Below are 17223 nucleotides of genomic sequence, written 5' to 3' on the forward strand. Positions count from 1 at the left end.
TGAAAATGAAGGTGTACATGAATATCAAAATTCCCCAAAAATTACAGTCCCCACAAAGCTTTTATATATTTAGAAATTTCTTAATTCCATAACCAAATCAAAAGTGGGTAGACACATCGTTTTATATATTCATAGGAAAAATTAAATCACACACACACACACACACGCTACTTTTCTCTTGTCTCCAGCTTTAGTTACAACCTTTTACACATTTCATCCCGAAAGAATAAAGCATATAACAACTAGCGATGAGAGGAAGAGAACGAGAAGAAGATGAATCGGAGTCGAGGGTTCCACTGTTGGAAAGTCCTCGCACGATGGAGGAAAACGGTGGAGGATTGAGGAAGAAACTTTGGGTTGAAACAAAGAAGCTATGGCAAATCGTTGCTCCGGCAATGTTCACTCGTATAACGACATATTCGACGCTTGTAATAACTCAAGCTTTCGCTGGTCATCTCGGAGATCTCGAGCTAGCTGCAATCTCCATCGTTTATAACGTCGTTGTTGGCTTCAACTTCGGCCTCTTTGTATGATACTAATTTAATTGTAACACTAATTCATTATTATATTTTCTAATATGAGAATACCTAATATTAACGCGGTGCAGCTTGGAATGGCGAGTGCGTTGGAAACGTTGTGTGGACAAGCGTTTGGAGCAAAGAAGTATCATATGTTGGGAGTTTATATGCAACGTTCTTGGATTGTTCTCTTCTTTTGTTGTATTTTGTTGTTACCGACTTATCTTTTCACAACTCCGGTTCTCAAATTGTTGGGGCAACCGGACGATATAGCCGAGCTCTCCGGTGTCGTGTCCGTTTGGGTCATCCCTCTTCATTTCGCCTTCTGTTTGTCTTTTCCGCTCCAGCGTTTCCTCCAATGCCAGCTCAAAAGTCACGTAAGTAATCGATATCATTGTTTAAACATAATAATTAGTTTAAGTGCGTTTAGATGACAAGAAAATTAACAGATATTATTTTCAGTTTTTACTAATATATTAATGCAAATCGCAAATATCTAACCTAATGTTTTCCTTGTATTTGCGTTGAACGTATTCACTTGCAAGTGACAAATTAATTCTGCTTATTATATTGTTCAAGATCGTGGATTAATTATTTACAAAATAATACATCTTGAATGTTAACGCAAACGAAAGGAACAATCATTTGTTTTCCTTAGGTGCCTGCATTTGGGGCTGGAGTTGGACTGGTGGTTCATTTTCTAGTGTGTTGGCTGTTCGTGGACGGGTTAAAACTAGGTGCCGTCGGAACTATGGCTACGGTGAGTATCTCTTGGTGGGTCAACATTCTTATTCTATTAGCATACTCTGTTTGCGGCGGCTGTCCACTCACTTGGACAGGCTTCTCCTCCGAAGCTTTCACCGGACTTTGGGAGTTTGTCAAACTCTCCGCTTCTTCAGGCGTCATGCTATGGTACCAATTTACTATGTCTATGTGATACTATTGACCAATGTTGTACCACACAACTACCTAACAGTAGATATTTGGTCTTTTTGGGGCAGTTTGGAAAACTGGTATTATCGTATTTTAATTATAATGACTGGGAATCTTCAGAATGCTCGAATAGCTGTTGACTCTTTGTCCATATGGTAAGTCGTTTCTTTACACTTTTCAGAAGGAAAGTCATCAAACATAATCCGTACATGACCTTATTGCATCATTTTAGGTTGTTGCGAGAATTTGTATAATTTAATAATCATTATTATATATACTATTTTTTTGGCAGCATGACGATAAATGGCTGGGAGAATATGATTCCTCTTGCTTTCTTCGCCGCAACCGGGTAAAATCCAATTTTCTCGATTGCTAATTTCTAAACCGGTTTGTGATCAAACTTGATCCGGTTTGGTTGAGTCCACTTTAATTCAACTAATTGTAGGTTGGTTGTTAACAGGACCATAAAATCTAAAGTTATAATGAATAGCGAACTGTTTTCCCATCCCTAAATCGTGCCATTTTCGTGGTTCGAAATAATCCCGAAAAAACTCAAAATAGTAAAAGTACGTTGTAGGTAATGGAGGTGATTGGTTGGGGTGTAAGAGCTGACTTTAGATTTAATATTAAACTAGATTTTGATCCGCGCTTTCAAAGCGCGGGTTTATTTTTGTTTTTTTTTTCAATTGACAAATATTTAGTAAATATCACATTTTCATATATTTGTGTTTTATTTTATAAAAGACTTAAAAATTTTATTTTTATTTATCGTATTTCATTTTAAATGACTATTTATGTTAAAAAAATTAAACTTTATTTTTTTAATGAATTAAGTTGGTATAACTCTGATAAATTAATTTTATTATGGGGTTAATATTTTAATTAAAAATTATATACTTTTAATAAAGATTTATACTTTTCAATAAAAAAATTCAATTATTTTTATGAATGCTTAAATTATATTAAGAAAAGAAAAAAATAATAATTAAGAATAGATGAAAAAAAATTATTTGAACTTGGACTCAATGGTCCAAAGGAAAAAAAAAAAGGTGAGAATTGAATCTGATTTTTTAATAGGCCCAAATGACCCAAGAGAGATTTGATTTGGGCTGGATCCAAAAATAATGACCCAATATAGATTTGTTATTAATATTACTTAATTGCCCTTAATGAAACATGCAATGTTAGTGAAGGAAACATGCCCCTAAGGTAATTATGACAATAGGATCCTGCTTTAATAGTATAGATATTAAAATTACAGCAAAAAAATAAAAGTAATGGCCATAAAAGTCTTATTTTATAAAGTTTTATTTTTTCAGCTGTAGAAAATATATTGTTGTATCAATCAATTTTAAAACTACATCACTTACGGTTAAATTAAAAAATCCAATGGCCTAAATTCTACAGTAAAATTTATACAGTTATAGTCCAGCCAATCATCCTCCTACAATGCTTAACACAAAAATAAAGGATATTAATTCTTAACTAGACTAAAAAATGTGATTTTAATATTATGAACAAATAAAGGTGGTCATATCAATGGTATCTGGTCCTTCCATAACCAAAAGTAATCAATATCTAGTAATAAATTATAATGTTTCAATAACAAGCTGAAATTTCTCTCTGTTGAAAAAAGTAAGCATAATCACTAAAGCCTAAACCTAATCATTGTTGCAACTAGGCATAGGCGTTCGGATACCCGTTGACATTCGGGTCGGGTTTTTCGAGTTTTTGGATTTTCGGGTTTACGCTTTTAGGTCCTATACTAAAATTTTATTAGTACGGATCGGGTTCAGATAATAATACTTCGGGTTTGGTTCAAAATTATATTGCATCATAAAACCCATAAAGTAATCATATATCGTACGGATTCAGGTTATATCGGTTCGGTTCGGATATAACCAAAGCAAAAAACAAATTTTTTGAAGTAAAACATAAAAAAAAACATCTAAATTAAATAAAAATTAATCTATCACATATAAAATTGATAAAATAACAATAAAATGTTAAATCAAGAATAAAAACAAACATCATTTGTAAACAATATGTATTGCCTTATAGAGAGTAGACCTTTTATTTCAATGAACAAATTATAAAATACTTATTTATAACTAATTGTGTACTTAAAGCATTTATTAGAATTTTAATATTTATTATTATATATAATATTACCACAAATATTGAATTTAATAATTGGAATACTTATATATATATTTCAAAATACTTATATTGACTATTAATTTCGGATTTTTCGGGTTACCCGTTAGGATTCGGTTAATAACACTTCAGGTTTGGATATTTTTTGTACCACCCTACACAAGACCCGTTCGGGTATTTTTACATTTCGGGTCGGATAACGGGTCGGATTTTTCGGTTCGAGTTCGGTTCGGATTTCGGGTTCCGGATTTTATGCCAAGGCCTAGTTGCAACACCTCGAGACACTGTAGAGTTGGAGAATGGAAAGTTATTACTAATGCAGTTCTAATATTAGGTGATTGAATAGTCTCCTTACTTACCTTATTTTTTAAAGAATCATGTAGCATGGCATCTATGTTATTCCTCTTTTATAGATCTTGATTCTTGAATGGTTTGCAGTACATCCTAACTGTAAAATAAAACACAACATAAGAATCCTGTTATGGCTAAACACGTTAGGTTTGTAAATAATTTCAAACAGTTATATAAATAATTTTATCAAAAGTCATAGATTTGTATACAAATATACTATTTTTCTCGCCAAATGTATTTTCAAATCTTTTATTAATTGCAATTATATATATATATATATATTTTAATATATATATATATATATATATATATATATATATATATATATATATATATATATATATATATATATATATATATATATTCAAAAGAGCATAAAATCCGCAAATAAAACCATGTTGAAGAGCATATATACATAACAATATGGAATATACTTGGATATTAAAGAAACTTATTTTAAAAATAAGTACTATCTTCTGAAAAAGATATATACATAACAATATGGAATACAGTCTTTTCGTCAAAAAAAAAATATGGAATACAGTCAATCATTTAAATTCATCGTATCTTCAACATATCAATGAGAAACAAATCAAAAGAGGACACCGCGAATTTTGTTAACTAAAAATAAAAACTGGTTAATAAATTTGATACGGATAAATATGACTATATTTAAATTATAAATATATACCTTTTAAAACAATTATATATTTTGTTTTAATAAAAAACAATTATATATTTTAAAAATAAGACATTAATATTTAAAAACAATTATATATTTTAAAAATAAGACAAGTAATATTAACTTCATCAATCCTTGCAAGAGAAAAAAAAACTTAAAAATTGGTATCTGAAACGATTTACTCTCGGACAAAGACAAACCTTTAGAGATTTGCTCATTTCAATACCAAATCGATAGAGCTCACTAATGTCTGACTGTTAATTCCTCATATCGGAATCTGTTTCATCCGATTTCTTTCCATTTAAGCCATCCCAGAGGACATGCAAAATAAATCAAAACACAAAAAAAAAATGGTTAAACTTGGGGCTTTGAGTTCAACTGAGTATCAACAATAGCCCTGTTCGTTAGTCAAACGCTGCGATCGAGATGAGCGTCACAAAATTTAACGGAAGCTAGGGAAGAATCGACGCAGGATCCGCTGCTTTTAACCGTTTTTCAGCCACAGAGGAGAGAAAATATGGACAAAATGAGATGCTGTTATTTTTTGCGTCACCAGCGTCACCGGAGCTCTTTGAATATTTGATCGCTGCGTTTTCTATTTTATCACCGGCGAAACCAATAAAGCAGAAAACTGTGAAAAAATGCAGTCGCAGGTCTTGATCGCAGCGTTACCCAAACGAACAGGGCTAATGAAGGAATTACAGGAACGGATTTACCTTGGAGATGCCTCTGAGTTGAATCGGGGAAGAGCCGATTGGTTTCTGTTTTTTTTTTTTTTTTTTGGCTCAACAACAACTTTATATTAATCCAAACTTCAGAATCTTACATTGGGCTTATCAGCCTCAACACATGAATTCAACCACATAGGCACCATAGAATATAACTTAGGGACAAAGGATGTAAACGTAGAAGTCTCCTTCGCTATCCTATCTGCTGACTTATTACCACTCCTCGGATGATACTGCACTTTGAAACCTTCATTTGCGTTCAATGAGGTTGAGATATCTTGTATGATGGGAGCAAGTACCGGCCATATTTCCTCCTCTCCGTTGAGCATTCTTGCCAACATTTGTGAATCTGTTTCAACAAGAACTCTTCTATATCCAAACCCAGCAACTGTCTGTACTGCCCATCTAATTGCTTCTGCTTCAGATTCTATCGCTGACCTCAGAGCCACCATCTTCTTCGCCCCTGCCCACAGCAGCAGCCCTTGATGATTTCTCAATAACCAGCCCGCACCACCCTCTCCTGTTTCCTTTGACCACGCACCATATGTGTTACATTTCAGTGTCATGGAATCAGGTGGTGACTACTTCACTTCAGGCGTGTCTGCTGCGGGTTGTTTAACCTCCTCATGTTGGACCTCATTTCTGCTCTTCCATTCCATGACATCCTCCCAGACTTTCTTAATTGTTGTGCGAGCATCATAGTCTTTCCTTCTGAAAATGAACTCATTTCTATTTTTCCATAATCTCCACAACAGCCATGGTACCAACCCTTCCTCAACATCCTCTCTAGGGAACTCTTTTTTTAGATTCAAGACCAAATAGAGATTAGCATAAAAGGAGTCAGACCATCTACCAGCTGGAGGTATGTGCACGTTTGCCACTGCCCAGATCAGACGAGCATAAGGGCAGTGAAAGAGTAAATGATTCACGCTCTCTGCCTCTCCCCCACATCTGCTGCAGGATTTGTCTTTAGCAATATGTCTATATGCCATATTTTCCATTACCGGCAGCGCGTTGCTTAAACATTTCCATAGAAAGTGCTTGATCTTTGGACTCGTCTCCAACCCCCAAATTTGTTGATAAATACCATCTAAGCTCGGTTGAATGACTTCCTGGACTTCTTTATCCGGCGCAACGATGTTGGTCTGGACCCAATAACCTGATTTAACGGTGTAGTGCCCCGTCTTGGTAAACTCCCATGAGTAGGTATCTCTACTATAATTCCCAGCTGACCTGATTTTCAGAATTTGCTCTTGTATCTCCGTTGTGAAGAGTCTCTCTATCAGCTCCAGGTTCCACTCCTTTCCGTTTACCCTAATTAGAGCACTAACCCTCATATCATCAGCCAGACTGATCCTCTCATTACCTTCAGGTCGTCTCACTGACTTGATCATTGTGGCTGGAGCTGCTCCTATCCATCTCTCCTGCCAGATCTTTGTATCTCTTCCATTACCTATGACCACCCTTGCTCCATGTTGAATCAATTTCTGCGCTGCATGTATGCTTCTCCAAGCGTACGAGGGCCTGGAACCTAAAGAGGCATTGAGAGGGTATGTGTTCCTGAAGTATCGACTCTTAAACACTCTGCACATTAGGGACTTCGGGTTTTTAATCATTCTCCACAGTTGCTTCCCAAGTAGTGCTAGATTGTAAGCCTTCAAGTCCTTAAAACCCAAACCTCCACTTGCTTTTGGTCGACATAAACTCTCCCAGCTCTTCCAATGCATACCCCTCGTCTCCTGTCCATTCCTCCACCAAAATTCAGACATCATTGCCATGATCTGTTTGATTATCGTCTTGGGGAGAAGGAAACATGCCATAGTGTATGTGGGTAACGCCATGGCCACTGCCTTGAGGAGAATCTCTTTTCCACCTGGAGAGAGGAATTTTGTTTGCCAGCCATGGACTCGTTGACTTAACTTCTCCTTCAAGTAACTTAGTATGGACACTTTGGATCCACCAAAAGCTTCAGGTAAGCCTAGGTAAATTCCCTCTCCTCCTGTTGAGTCTATTCCCATCTTCTGCTTAATCTCTTGTCTTCTGCAGCTTGGTATGTGCTTCCCAAAATAAATGCTAGACTTCTGGTGATTGATTCTTTGCCCTGACGCCATACTATAGTTCTGAAGTATCTGAGAGACCTGATTCAACTCCTCCTCTGAACCCTTGCAATAAAACATGCTATCATCAGCAAACAGAAGATGAGATACCGGGGGGGGGGGGAGGGGCTCTTCTTGCAACACGTAGTCCTGAGATCTTCTTCATCTGTTCAGCGCGTTTCAGCATCTGGACTAGAACTTCTGTGCACATCACAAAGAGATACGGCGAGAGCGGATCGCCTTGTCTCAAACCTCTTGTAGCCGTTATCTGTCCAAACGGTGATCCATTGATCAGGACTTTATACCTCACAGACGACACACAACACATAATAAGTCTTCTCCATTCTTCTGAGAATCCCATTGCCTCCATTGCTTTCTCTAAGAAAGACCACTCGACGCGGTCATAAGCCTTAGAGATATCGGTTTTGATTGCAATAAACTCTGAGGCACACTTATTATCTGAGCTGAGTGCGTGCAGTAACTCGTGTGCAACGAGAATGTTATTTGAAATAAGGCGTCCTTCCACGAAAGCTGCCTGCGTTTCTGATACAACATTAGGCATCACCTTCTTTAGTCTTTTTGCCATCAGCTTTGAGACCACCTTATATGCCACGTTACACAGACTTATCGGTCTATACTCGCACATTTTCTTTGCTGTTATTGTTTTGGGGATCAGGCAGATGTTAGTGTCATTCATCTCTGCCTCCAAAACCCCAGTTCTAAAGAACTTCTGAACCATAGCAGTTACCTCCTCTCCGCTTGTTTCCCAGAACTGTTGGAAGAAATATCCAGTCATCCCGTCAGGTCCCGGGCATTTGCCTGGGTTTATATCAAAAACAGCTCTCTTGACCTCCTCCATCAGCACTGGCTTCATTAGATGGATATTTTGCTCCGGGGTAACTAGCTTCGGCATCTCCTGCCACTCTATCAGGTCCAATCCTACATCCTCTGACGCGAAGAGAGACTTAAAGTACATTTCAGCGACTCTCCCCAGGTCCTTATCAGCAAACCACTCTGTTCCCTCATCATCAGTCAAGCTCTTTATTCTATTTTGTGCTCTCCTATTCTTCGTGACTGCATGAAAGAACTTCGTGTTTAAATCTCCCGATCTCAGCCACGTGAGTCTGCTCTTCTGCATCCAGAAAACCTCCTCGTTGTAATACTCCTCAGACAGTTCCTTCCTTAGATTCTCCAGCTCCTCTTTCTTGAAGTTCTCCTGCCTAGTCGCTTCATCTATTTTAAAGCTTAGCTCCTGGATTCTCATCGCTGAATTAGGCTTCACCTGCCTCTTCCACAGGGATATGTCTTTCCTGCACGCTGAGATTCTACCCATGAGATTCCCCTGACCACTGCTGTGTGTTCTCCAGCTTTTCTCAACTGTCTCTACAAACTTTTCCTTATTAACCCACCTCTGATCATACTTAAAGTTTGTGAATTTCTTCCTTTGATGACCATCCAAGGAGGTAATGATCGGATTGTGATCCGACTGAACTCTTGGGAGGTAGAAGGTAGCTGCTTGTGGGTGAGCCTCCAACCATTCCTGGTTTGCTACTGCTCTATCCAGTCTGCACTTCACCAACATGTTGTTTCTTTTCCCTGCCCACGATAGCGGGTTCCCCTTGTATTTAATGTCCCAGAGACCCCAGTTAAGCAGTAGCTGCTTGAATTCTTGCCCTTCTCGATCTTCCCTTACTGCTCCTCCTGACTTTTCGGATTGATCAATCAGCTCATTAAAGTCTCCTATCAGCATCCAAGCCCCCTTTCTATTTGCTCCAATCCGTGAAATCCGTTCCCTATTTCTCCCCTTCTACTCTTGACCGGATCGCCATATACACAGGTAAGGAAAAAAATTTGATCCTGCCACTGCACCTTCAAATCAATCACCCTCTTATTTGCCTGCAAAACCTCCACCGTACATGAACTCTTCCACATAACTGCCAAACCTCCACTCTTTCCTATGGCGTCTATAGTTATCACATCATGGAACCCCATCTTCTCCACTATAGACTCCAAATAACACCTTCTACTCTTGGTCTCACTGAGGAATATTATCTCAGGGAAATACTGGCCATGTATTCCCTGTAGATGTCGAACTGTCGGGGTATTCCCCAACCCCTGACAGTTCCAACTTAATATTCTCATATTGACCTCGAAGGGTTGGTATTACCCATCAACCCTTCTTTCAGTTTGTATCCACTTTCCAATGCTATCCTTTGGACAGAGTGGATTGGGACTTTGGCTGCCATATTGGCAGAATGGACCGGAGTGGTCACTGCTACTAGAGCAGAGTGATGTGCTTCTTCCTGGTTGTTTCCTTCGTTATCACACCTTGTCTCTCCCAACCTTTGAAATACTGAGGGAGATACTTTCTTCTTCTCAGATGAGTTTCTCCTAGCTTTCTTTGGGTTTCTCTCATCACTACTGCTTAGTCTTCTCTTCTTTGATGTACGGGAGTCTTCTATGCTTCGGGTAAAACCAGGTGTGGTAGTTCCCTGACTCCCCAGACGTTCGAAAATAGAGGGAGGACTACGGCTTCCTTTACTCGATTTGCCATCACCCTTTTCTCCTGAAGAAGCGCCACTTAGTTTCATACGCAGATCAGCTGGAGAGCTAGGTTCTTCTCTCTTTCCTCTGTTCCTTTTTGAACCCCACACTTCCTCCAAACCCCCCAATCTGTTGAAAACTGAGCTAGACGCATTGGTTGCAGGTGAAAGTCCCTGGCCTCCTACCTCTGCATTAGCACTTTTGGTCCCACTTTATTCTCCTGAGCTCCGCGGGTTTGCTGTGGACTCCTCAGTGCTTCTCGTTTTCTTCGAGCCCTCCTTACCTCCTTTCTGTTTCCACTCCAGCCGAGGTTTTGAGGCTATTTTCTCCCCCTTACTCTTATCCTCCTTTAGATTTCCACGGCCTTTCACACTATTCCTTGCTTGGCTTGTAGAGGGAGAGGGGCCACTAATAACCACTCCTTTAGCAGCTCCTTTTGCTGAAGGTCTCTGGAGACTCTCTTTGGCTTTTGTTTCCTTTTCCTTTAGTTTTTTCCTTAGGTTGGATTCCTTGACTCGATCTCTACCTTCCAACTCCCCTTCTTCCACTGCGAGGATCTGGTGGGGGCACTTGGTCTGGTCGTGCGTTAGCCTTTTGCATCCATAACAAACTTTGAGAAGCTTTTCATACTCCAACTCCGTTGGATACGTGGCTCCTGATTTGAATCTGGCTATTCTTCTGAACTGTAGTGGCTCTTCCGTATTGATCTTGACCAAGGCTCTTACGTACACTAGGGAGTTAGAGTTCTTTGCGTGCAGCTCCACTGTTTCGACCTTCCCCAAAGGATCCAGTAATGTTTCTACCACTTGCCTCTTCAGCATGTGGATGGGAAGTCCTCTGATTCGAATCCAGAAAGTTATCCTTTTTAAGAAATCTTCCTGTGGGTTTGGTGTCCATTGATCCATAGCCACCATCCAACCATTGACAAACCATGGACCTTTTGACAGAACAAACTTTAGGTCGTTCTCTGATCTGAAGGTAAACTGAACCCTATCTTCTCCTACAATCCTTCCCTGAGTTCTATCCTCCATCCCCTATATGGGTGGTAATGCCTTTACCAGACCTCCTACCTTGTGCACAAAAGGGTTGAGGCATCTCACTATAATGCTTAGTGTGTTTTCCTCAATCAGATCCTCAACCTCCAGATCTGGGATATCCACCATCTCGCCTTCATCCAGAAGTTCCAGTTCCTTTAGCTCTTCCATCAAGGACGGCTCTTTCTTCTTGCGAAATCTATTCATCCTTCTCTTGTTTTTACCCCGAGATTCTTCACACCCTATTCCAAAGAAAAGAAGTCACTAGGACTTAATGAAAGCTCACCCCTGGTTGGATCTACACCTTAGACCTTCCCTGAGACTATACTCGCTACTGTATCCCCTTGATCTCCCATCAATTGCTCGAAAGGAGTCAACTTTACGTAATGGAGATCTCGGTGAAAAGTTTGCAGCTTCAAATCTTTAGGTCAATCGAAACTGATTGCAAGGCACGACGTAGATCTAGCGAGAAAGCTCCAGATTTTCTTTCAGAACCCTAGTCGCCGCCGTCGCCATTTTTCTCCTCTCTCTCCAGTCTTTTTTCAGATGTTGCTAGCTGATTGGTTTCTTTAATCTCCGTATGAAGATTATTTTTATTTTTTATTAACCGATGCATTTGTCTGAAAATGACAAAGGAAGAAAGCAATTAGTCTTCCGATGAAGATCAAAACAGCGATATCGGTTTGGGCCAATTTCGTTTTTGGGCTGTTCTAAAGGGGTTGGATCCTTAATAACACCTCATCTTGGTTTATATTGATAAAAATATTGACAAATATTTTTCTAGCCCATTGTTTAGTCCATTCTTAATAAATTAATTCATATAGTATAATTTTTTTAAAAAAATCTAAACATTTTAAATTAATGCTATATACACATTATAAAAAAAATATGAGCAATTTTAAGGTTAAGATAAAAATATGTTATCCTATAACGTTATAAAAAAATCTATAATCTCACTTTTATTCCTAAGTTGTACTTAAAAAACATAAATATGATATAAGTACTATATATTTTTTTGCATATTTAAAATTTTGAAAGGGAATATAGATGATTATCTATCTTACTGTTTTAGTTAAAAATAAAATAATATATATATACTATTAAACTAATGAGAACTGTTGTCATAAACTAAAATCTCAAATATGTAACTCGAATAGTATTACGCATCGTAATATGTCTTTTACTATATACAACCGAAGTATACATTGTTTGATATTTAAATTTAACATCAAACAAATTCCGCGCTTTCAAAGCGCGGGTCAATATCTAGTAATAAATTATAATGTTTCAATAACAAGCTAAAATTTCTCTACGTTGAAAAAAGTAAGCACAATCACTAATGTCTAAACCTAAAAAATGTGATTTTAATATTATGAACAAATAAAGGTGGTCATATCAATGGTATCTGGTCCTTCCATAACCAAAAGATCGACTGAATAAAAACGGTGAACTAGTTCTTAGATAAGACAGCCAAAGAAGTTTATGAAATCATTCACAACCTAACAAATACTTAATTGATGTATGATTAAACATGACATTTTTATTTGTTTCTGTTAAATGTTGCAGTGTTCGTGTGGCAAATGAATTAGGAGCAGGTAATGGGAAAGGAGCAAGACTCGCGACGATTGTATCAGTGACACAATCATTAATCATTGGATTGTCGTTTTGGGTGATAATAATGCTTTTCCATAACCAAATCGCATTGATATTTTCTTCAAGTGAAGCGGTCTTAATCGCTGTCAATAAACTCTCCATTCTACTAGCTTTCACGATCCTTCTTAACAGTGTCCAACCAGTTCTTTCCGGTAATATTTCCATTTTAAAAAAATTGAGAAAAAATCTTTATATACTGTATCAACGTTTTGTGTTAATTTTCGGACTCATCGTAGGTGTTGCGGTTGGATCAGGCTGGCAATCCTACGTAGCATATATAAATTTGGGATGTTACTATTGTATTGGGATCCCACTTGGATTTTTAATGGGTTGGGTTTTCAATTTTGGCGTCATGGTAAAAAACGTTTTCCTTCGCTTATATTATTAATTATTTAGTGACATCATTTATCCGATTAGGTTGGAGTATTTAATTGTATTGATGTTTTATGATTTTATTCATTTATAGGGAATATGGGCTGGTATGATCTTTGGAGGTACCGCAGTTCAAACAATAATCTTAAGTTTTATTACGATGAGATGTGACTGGGAAAAAGAGGTAAATTGATATTTTGCATTTCTTTTTTTATTCGTCTTTGATTCGTGTAGCGAGTATGTAGTTACTGATGACGTTCTTTTACTACAAATTTTGCAGGCACAACGAGCAAGTGCACATGTTAACAAATGGTCCAACACACTAAAATAAAAAAATTGTGGAAGGCTTGAATCTATGTATTAAATAATTTGGCAGTAAGATTTTTGCTTTTCTAAACTGCTATATGTTCTTATGTTGGTATAAAAGACTGATGTGGTATACCGAGAGTCAGTCCAAGTATTACATAGGTTCTATGTAGTAACTACAAAAATGTCTTTTGTGAACTTATTTTTCAAACATGTCTCATAACAATAATTATCAGAAAAGAGTTACATATTGAACTGGGTATAAACATAATTAATAATGTATATATGTATCATATTGGTTTTACGTGAGTATTGGTTAATTAGCTAAGTAATGAAATCCCAAAAGTTGTCTGTAAAACTATTGGTTATAAGAAAATGTTCACCATAAAACTGTGGATTGTAAAAAATGATGGTTTAATTTGAAGTCTTCAGTGACTCATGTCAGCTTCAAATAACTTGCCTAAAAGATAATGTGCATGGGTTGCCTCCAATGTCTCCGATGGTTACTTTTATTTTTCCCTCTAAAAATAGATTACTCTAAACTAGAAGATGGTTTTTCTCCGAGGGTTACCTTTATTTTCTACTCTAAAAAATATTCTAATTATATATTTCTCAATTTATTATACAATTCTTAACTTTAAATTTTTTAAAATTTTACTCATTTTTTATTTTATAACAATATACTGGCTAAATAATTATTTTTAAATTAAATTTTTATTACGACGCATAATCATAAACAAACGATCACTACAAGAAAACAGCGATATTCTGACGGACATTCCGACGGAAAATGAAATCCTCGGAATATACCGAGGAATTTCCGAGGAAATTCCGAGGAAACACAAAATTGGGTTTCCTCGGAATTTCCTCGGAATATACCGACGGAATTCCGAGGAAACTACACTCCGTCGGAATATTCCGAGGAAATTCCGAGGAAAACTCTGTTCCTCGGAAAAAACCGATGAATTCCGAGGAAATATTATAGCCGTTGGAGAGCCGTTGGGGGATTTTACAAAATTCCGAGGAAATTCCGACGAACTAGTTTTGTCCGTCGGAATTCCGTCGGAATTTCCTCGGTATGTCGGCAGGATTTAAACTATAAATACAAGCACTCCTCTTCCTCTTCATTCACTTCATATCTTCATCCTTCCTCTTACTCTATTTACACACGAATTTGATTCATAAAAAATGTCTTCTTCAAATTATTTTCGTTCTTGGATCGATCGACCTCATTTGGATCCGAACACGAGATTGCTTACGGAAGAATACCAACGAGGTATAACTGAATTCATGGGGTTAGTTCACCGACAACCGGAAGCAAAAACAGGTATGTTAAGATGTCCTTGCTCTAATTGTAAAAATAGAAAGGTTATTAAAGAGTGGGATGTTTGGACTCATCTATATTTGAGTGGGTTTACACGAAGTTACAAAATTTGGTATCATCATGGGGAAACTGATTATGAACATGGTAGTACTAGTGAACCTCAGCCAGCGGTTAGATTAGAAGAACCAATTAGAACGGATGTAGATTATGGTGTAGGTACTGAGCAGATGGTAAATGATCATTTTAGAGGGGAAGATTTACCCAATGCAGAAGCTAGGAGATTTTATGATATGTTGGATGCTGGAAAGCAACCATTGTACGAAGGTTGCAGAGATGGTCATTCAGCTTTATCATCTGCTACAAGATTGATGGGCATTAAAACAGATTATAATTTGGCTGAAGACTGTGTGGATGCGATTGCTGATTTTGTAAAAGGTATTCTACCCGAGGATAATGTAGCTCCTGGTTCATACTACGAGGTTCAGAAACTCGTAGCTGGTCTTGGTTTATCGTATCAGGTAATAGATGTATGCAGCGACAACTGCATGATTTATTGGAGGGTGGATGAACAGCGGGTTACATGCAAATTTTGTGGAAAGCCTCGTTATAAAGATACAATTGGAAGAGTTCCAGTGCCATATAAAAGGATGTGGTATTTACCTTTGACGGAAAGGTTGCAGAGGTTGTATCTGTCTGAACGCACAGCGCAACCAATGAGATGGCATGCGGAGCACTCAACAGATGGTGAGATCAGACATCCTTCAGATGCAAAAGCGTGGAAGCATTTCCAATCAAAGTATCCCGACTTTGCGTATGAGAGAAGAAATGTCTACCTTGGATTATGTACTGATGGTTTCAGTCCGTTTGGCAAGAGTGGAAGACAGTATTCTCTATGGCCCGTCATTCTTACACCATACAACCTCCCCCCAAACTTGTGCTTGCGACGAGAGTTTTTGTTTCTCTCGATTCTCGTTCCCGGACCAGAGCATCCTAAGAGATCACTTGATGTGTTTCTTCAGCCACTAATATATGAGTTGCAACAACTATGGGCTCAAGGTGCTGAAACATACGATGTTTCGTGTAAAGAAAACTTTCAAATGCGGGCAGTACTAATGTGGACAATAAGTGATTTTCCAGCATATGGTATGTTGTCTGGATGGACAACGCATGGAAGGCTATCATGTCCATATTGTCAAGATAACACTGATGCTTTCCAACTAAAGCACGGAAGGAAAACGTGTTGGTTTGACTGTCACAGGAGATTCCTACCACCTGATCATCCATATCGTAGGAGTAGGAATTTGTTTACGAAGAACAAGAGGGTGTTTGACAGTCCACCTCCGGAAATTTGTGGGAAAGATTTGAAGATACAACTAAGAGATTTTGGTGCAGAAAGGACGCCAGAAGTCGGTGGACATGAGCGTTTTCCGGTAGATGCTGTTGGAGAACTACATAACTGGCACAAAAAAAGTATTTTCTGGGATCTGCCATACTGGGAGGATCATCTGCTAAGGCATAATTTAGATGTCATGCATATTGAGAAGAACTTTTTTGACAATCTCATGAACACGATCCTTAATGTTCAAGGTAAAACAAAGGATAATTTGAAGTCAAGACTGGATTTAGTCGATATATGTGCTCGTTCAGAACTTCATGTTGATGAGAATGGTAGGGCTCCTTTTCCCATATACCGACTTGATGCAGCGGGAAAAGATGCGTTCTTTGATTGGATTTCAAACGATGTGGAATTTCCAGACGGTTACGCATCAAATTTGCGTAACTGTATCGACAGAAAGGAAGGAAAGTTTACTGGCTTGAAAAGCCACGATTGCCATGTAATGATGCAGCGCCTCCTTCCGTTCGCCTTCAAGGAAATATTACCACGAAATGTTCATGAAGCAATTGCAGGGATAAGTGGTTTCTTCCGCGATTTATGCACGAGATCAGTGACTCTTGAAGGTATTGAAAATTTGAAGACTAACATAGCCGTGATTCAGTGCAACCTTGAGAAGATATTTCCTCCCTCATTTTTTGATGTTATGGAGCATCTTGTTATTCACCTGGCAAGAGAATTGGAACTTGGTGGTCCTGTGCAGTATAGATGGATGTATCTGTATGAGCGGTATATGTTCCATTTGAAGAAGATGGTGAAAAATTTAAGTAGGGTGGAAGGTTCTATAGTCGCACAGATGATCAATGAAGAAACTTCAAACTTTGCCGAGTACTACTTTCCAGCAGAAGTTCAGACCAAAAACAGAAGACCTGCTCGGCATGATGATAGAGGCGAACGGGCAACATATCATGTTACGGTTCCAGACATTTTCACAGACGTTGGACGACTTAGCGGAAAACCAAAGGACCGTCGACTTACTGAGCAGGAGCGCAGTCATTTGCAAACATATTTGCTCACCAACTGCGAAGACGTTCTTCAATATGAGAGGTAAATAAATGAGCTTACAAATTTTTATTTTAACAAGTTGAAATTTAAATCTTAATTAATTACATTATTGTCATCATATACAGGA

At 37.9% G+C, this 17223-nt stretch overlaps 1 protein-coding gene across 1 annotated transcript; it reads left to right on the top strand.

Annotated features, from left to right (window-relative positions):
* Positions 1-82: 82 nt before the first annotated feature.
* LOC106406150 (protein DETOXIFICATION 27-like) lies at positions 83-13624 on the top strand. Its single transcript, XM_013846754.3, has 9 exons — positions 83-527; positions 608-895; positions 1177-1430; positions 1520-1606; positions 1744-1800; positions 12610-12848; positions 12933-13051; positions 13163-13252; positions 13349-13624. Exons 1-9 carry the CDS (start codon positions 249-251, stop codon positions 13397-13399), a joined length of 1464 nt encoding a protein of 487 aa, XP_013702208.2. The 5' UTR covers positions 83-248; the 3' UTR covers positions 13400-13624.
* The last annotated feature ends 3599 nt before the right edge of the window (positions 13625-17223 follow it).

Source organism: Brassica napus, chromosome C3 (assembly GCF_020379485.1).
Source record: "Brassica napus cultivar Da-Ae chromosome C3, Da-Ae, whole genome shotgun sequence".
NCBI lineage: Eukaryota > Viridiplantae > Streptophyta > Magnoliopsida > Brassicales > Brassicaceae > Brassica > Brassica napus.